The 5,000-nt window shown below is 47.4% G+C and overlaps 1 protein-coding gene across 1 annotated transcript in view; it reads right to left on the reverse strand.

Moving 5' to 3' along the window:
• neurod4 (neuronal differentiation 4) overlaps positions 1-4,957 on the reverse strand; it is a gene marked incomplete at its 3' end in the record, with an annotated part of 5,797 nt that extends 840 nt beyond the window's left edge. Inside the window, exons 1-2 of the mRNA XM_083657201.1 lie at positions 4,850-4,957; positions 1-345 (exon numbers count right to left, since the gene is read on the reverse strand). The exon at positions 1-345 is cut by the window's left edge and continues 840 nt beyond it. Of these exons, the coding sequence (XP_083513327.1) occupies positions 1-321 (321 nt within the window). The 5' untranslated portion in view covers positions 322-345; positions 4,850-4,957. The remainder of the gene's footprint in view (positions 346-4,849) is intronic.
• Between the last annotated feature and the right edge of the window lie 43 nt (positions 4,958-5,000).

The raw sequence follows: 5,000 nt of genomic DNA on the forward strand, positions 1-5,000 counted from the left end.
CCGCCGGGCGCGAAACCTCTCCACTCGCGCTTTGGTCATCTTCTTCTTCTTGGGGCCTCTCCGTTTGGGGGCCTGCTCTCCGTTGGGTCCCATCGTCTCCTCGTCTTCGTCCTCGTCCTCCCCTTCCTCTTCCTCCATGTCCTCGCTGCACAGTTCTGTGGAGAGGCGTATCCGGCCTCCGTCGGCCAGCCCGTAGCGGCTCCTCATCTCTGGGCTCATCTCCTCTCCGTCCTGGGAGCTCAGGTCCTCCTCCTCCAGCCAGCCGAGGGAGTTCACCAGCTCACTCACATCGCCGGGCTTCCCGAATGGTTTGGTCATCATAGTGATCTGGAGACGCAGAGCACACTGATTAACTTAGACATTTTCAACAGTGTCGTGACTTTTAAAGTTCATTAATTTAACTGACCACTCATGACAGTGTAGCCTAATTGAGATTAATTCAGGGCAACAAAAATATATAGAAAATTATTTATCTAGTTTCTTTATCCAATGAAATACAGTAGGCTATGAGTGCAGTCATTTCAGCACTGTGTTGTGGACAGCTCACTCAGTTTGCAGATAGCTATCATGCCTCTGCCCATTCTGACACCATAGACCAAAGCTGAGAAACACAGTTAGCCTGAAATACAATACAACGGAAATATTATGGGATAGGCTACTACTCAGGATGAAGTGAGTGGCTCCCTGCTGTATTATGTCGTCATTGGAGACGCTGTCAATCTGGGACACGACGGGATTTAGCCGCCATAAAGCCAGATTAAATAGGGGGCAACATGCAAATCATGACATGCATGGGAACAAGCGGCCCAATGTTTTAGAGAAGTTACATGTGCGTTGATTTGCGTCTAGACCTATTTACCCCCCATCCCCCAGATGTGACATGTTTAAATGTTGTTCCCTCGGTTGAATAATGGTAATTTGATTGAATGAGGCTTAATAGTTAAAATAATAATAACAGAAAATGCGATTGTTTCGAATAAAGTTGGCCTAGTTTTGTTGTGCAGTAGTGCGTAAAAGTGGGACAGTTTATTGACACGCACTTGTCTGAAGAAAGAATGCGCAAAAAAATCACTTAATTAGGCTATAACTTATTGAAAAATGCACTCATCAATTTCGTAGGCTCTATCAATCAGAATTGCTGATTAGTTATTTATTTGTTGCCCCTCGCAACAAAACGATGACTAATTTTCACTGATAACATAATTTATTTATTCGTAGTAAATAGGTCTGTGCATAACAATAAATATGCCTAAATAGCCTAATCAGCAGGAATCAGGCTATGAATGTGAAACTCACCTGTTTGGATCCACAGCAGCTGGCTTTGTGAAAATGATCAGATGCCTCAGCTCGCCTAATTTCAAAGACCAGCAGCCAAATTGATCGAGCGGTTATTCCACAGTCGCTGCGTTTATCTGAGCATCTGCCAGTGTCCCCAACTCTATCCCTCAGAAAGCCATCGGCGCGCGTGGGACTGGCAGGACCGGGGCTGTGTTGGAGTGTTTTGCCAAGCCGTTAGCCGGTAAGCCCCTCCCTCACGCGCCCACCCCACCCCACCCCACCCCACCCATGTCCAACTCATCCAAACGCGCGTGGCGGGCTCGTGGCCAAAAGTTTCACCAGACGCGCGCGTGTGTTGTGTTGTGTGTGTATGTGTGTGTGTGTGTGTGTGTGTGTGTGTGTGTGTGTGTGTGTGTGTGTGTGTGTGTGTGTGTGTGTGTGTGTGTGTGTGTGTGTGTGTGTGTGTGTGTGTGTGTGTCTGTGTGTGTGCGTGCGTGCGTGCGTGTGCGTGCGTGTGGTTGAGTGAATGGGGGGCGACTGCGCGCGTCCGAGCGCACATAGCCATTTTTGCACATCTCCTCCTATAACGCCTATAATTAAATTGTGCCTCCCAAAACTTCGAGATTTTGACCCAAAAAATCACACCATTGCACTTCTATAACCTGGTGTGAGTTCTGAATAATGATCTCAACTGATTGTCACTATTAGGCTATATTTCATTTCATGTCATTAGTCGGTTGGATTAGGAATTTTCCACTTAATTACGCGCGATAGCCAAGAGACGCTCGTCCATCTCGGTGTAGCCTATAAGTGATTTTGACAGCTTGGTGTGCAAAGAGCAGGTGTGTGCGTTAGTTCACCCGCTCATTCAATTGTTTTCTTCCACTTATTAGCGTCATACTCTGCCCCCGAGGACCGTCCAGTGAGTCAGAGCAGAATGACTCAATCGATCGGTGTCCTGGAATACATCAGGTCGGAACATAATCCGCCTAAATGATTCAAAATACAAAATAGCCTATAGCCTTTAAAGTAGGCTAGGCTATGCTAATTGAAGGTGGCTATATCCCATGCATTAAACGCACTATCATCTATATTGTGGTGATTTTTATATTTTATATTTTTGGAAAGTGTTAGGCTAAGTTTTCCACCATTGTTTTATTTATTGCAATGCAGACAGACATAGCCTAAATATTTAGGTAGCCCATTTAGGCCGTATATTTTCGCCTCTGCCATGTTAAATTGAATTTCTCAACAAGCAAACTCCAGTGTAGACCCAAAGCAAAATGTGAATTATTTTAAAGCTTCATAAAAAATATTAGATTTCCAGGCTGCTGGTTATTACATCATGATAGTCATTTATAATCTGATAGGCCTACGCGTTTGTACACACTAATCTAATCTCTCTGTACTCCCAATAGCCTATTCTTTCCCCCCGATTTTAACAACAAATGCCATCATGGCGCAACAAACGCTGGCGAGACGTCGTGCAGTGGGGGTCTATTGTCATCATGGCCATTGACAGCCGGGGGGCTCGCGAGCCGCACGTGCCCCCGCATTGATCCCATTGTGCGCGCAATTGCGCACATCTGTGGCCGCGAGACTGCGGCGGCTGCGCTCTGCCTCTGCGCGTCTCTCTCTCTCTCTCTCTCTGACTGAACTTCTCCAACTGCATCCTATACAGCGCGCGGCTCTTATGGTGTGCGCCAAATCTCCACCACGTCTGGTGGGAATTAATCGAGATATGGCCACGTGTCTAATCGGCAACATTGCGTAAAACAGGCACTTATCCAACTATGTATTGAACGGACCTGAACAGATGGTCTGCTATAGGAAGCGATGGGGGCGGGCGCGGGAGGGGGCATCTGTTGCTTGGATGCTGCTCACGCGTCACTCGCCTGCCCCAAGATGATGTCTCGTGCTGAAACAGCATATAATCCCGCGTGCTAACGGCCCTTATCATCTCTCCCCATCAGTTCAGTTCACTGGCCAACGGCCGCGGAGGGAGGCTGGATGGAGACTGCAGAGTCCATGGCCCAGCAGACACCAGAATAAAATGTTGGCAATCGTTTCTGCAAACCATCATGGTACGGATACGTTGAATGTCAAACTTTGTGAAGCAAAATATGTTGCATGTCTGGATATAGATATATATATAGCTATAGAGACAGACTGCTATTAATATAGCACGGTTTAAAGTAGGCCGACGTGGTCAGGGGTGGCAGAGGGTGTAAACATTTTGTCTGTGGCACTGGAGCAGTCCGATCTCTTAGTTAGCCTAGTACAAATAACACGTTTTCCACTATTAAATTGCATGCAGTGTGCTGGCCGTGACCACCAGAGGGCAGTCACATGACCACTAGTCACGTGACCTTGAATTCTGGGAAGAGAGGCGGTTCCTCATGTAAAATGAAGACTTGTTGTGGACTAGCACCGAGATGGCGGCCCGTGAACGATAACCAACCGGAGGGCGGTGTTGCAAAGGCCGGCCTACCCCGCCTTTCCCTGGCGATGGAGCTTCCATCCCTATACCTTGACCCATATCCAAAACCTAACCCCAACCATGTGGCTACCAGTGCCTAACCCCAACCACCAGGGGGCCACTGACCAGTGCCTATAACCCCAACCCCAAGGAATATAAACTGCACGTGGACGTTTACAGCCTAAATGCACGCATCTTGAAAGTCTAATACTGTGCTAATTGGTAGGAAATGGGATGAGATAAAGTTGACTGGAGAGCAGGGTTCCATCCCGCAGTGGATTCAAAGATTAGGCTACATTTCAACGACAAGTCACATTTAGGCTAACGTTTATAGACACGTTATTTAACCCTACACAAACCAGGCCGTGAGTGAGCACATTCATCCATCGTGTCTATAGGTTCATTTAAATTCATTTTCAACAAGACCTGTTCGTTGTCCGGCCAGAGGTCCGTCTCCGGCAGATTTACATCCGTTTCTAACAGGAAGTTAAATCCAGTTGAACTTATTCTGGATGGACCGATTTACTGTCCGTTTACTCAATGTACGCTCCAAAACAACTCAACGGACAGAAATGTATCTGATCCGGAAAACGGATCAGTGTAGCCGTGGCTAACCCTAAACCTTAACCGACGTCGTTTTTTTGCATAACATTTTCAAATAAACGCTGTGACGTTTTCTAATTGACTGGGTCTTAACTGACATTTTCCAATTTACTTTGGAAACGCAGGATTTGTTGAAATGTTGATATGTGACTACTTTTGGTTCAGAAACATATCGAACAAATCCGTGGTTTGCAGAAACGGAAAAATGCCAACATTTTATTCTGGCGCGACCGTGTGTGTGTGTGTGTGTGTGTGTGTGTGTGTGCGTGTATGTGTGTGTGCGTGTGTGTGTGTGTGTGTGTGTGTGTGTGTGTGTGTCTTTGTGTGTGTGTGTGTGTGTGTGTGCATGTGTGTGTCTTTGTGTGTGTGTGTGTGTGTGTGTGTGTGTGTGTGTGTTGCCCCATGTAAACCAGACTTTGCATGTGTACAGCGACAGCGGTAGGCTAATGTGGAGTGCCTGTGACCCTCAAGCTCCCCAGGTACATGCACCCGACCCCTCCCCCTGTCCCAGGGGGCGGAGCCTGGCCTCCACCACACCTGCAGCCTGCGTGGGGAATTGGAGCCTCTCAGCCTGCCACAGTCCCCATCGCTTTCCCAGATGACTGACTGACTACAGTCTGTCCTGCTCCCATTTAAACAG

This window comes from Poromitra crassiceps, assembly GCF_964638095.1.
Source record: "Poromitra crassiceps genome assembly, chromosome: 20".
Lineage (NCBI taxonomy): Eukaryota > Metazoa > Chordata > Actinopteri > Beryciformes > Melamphaidae > Poromitra > Poromitra crassiceps.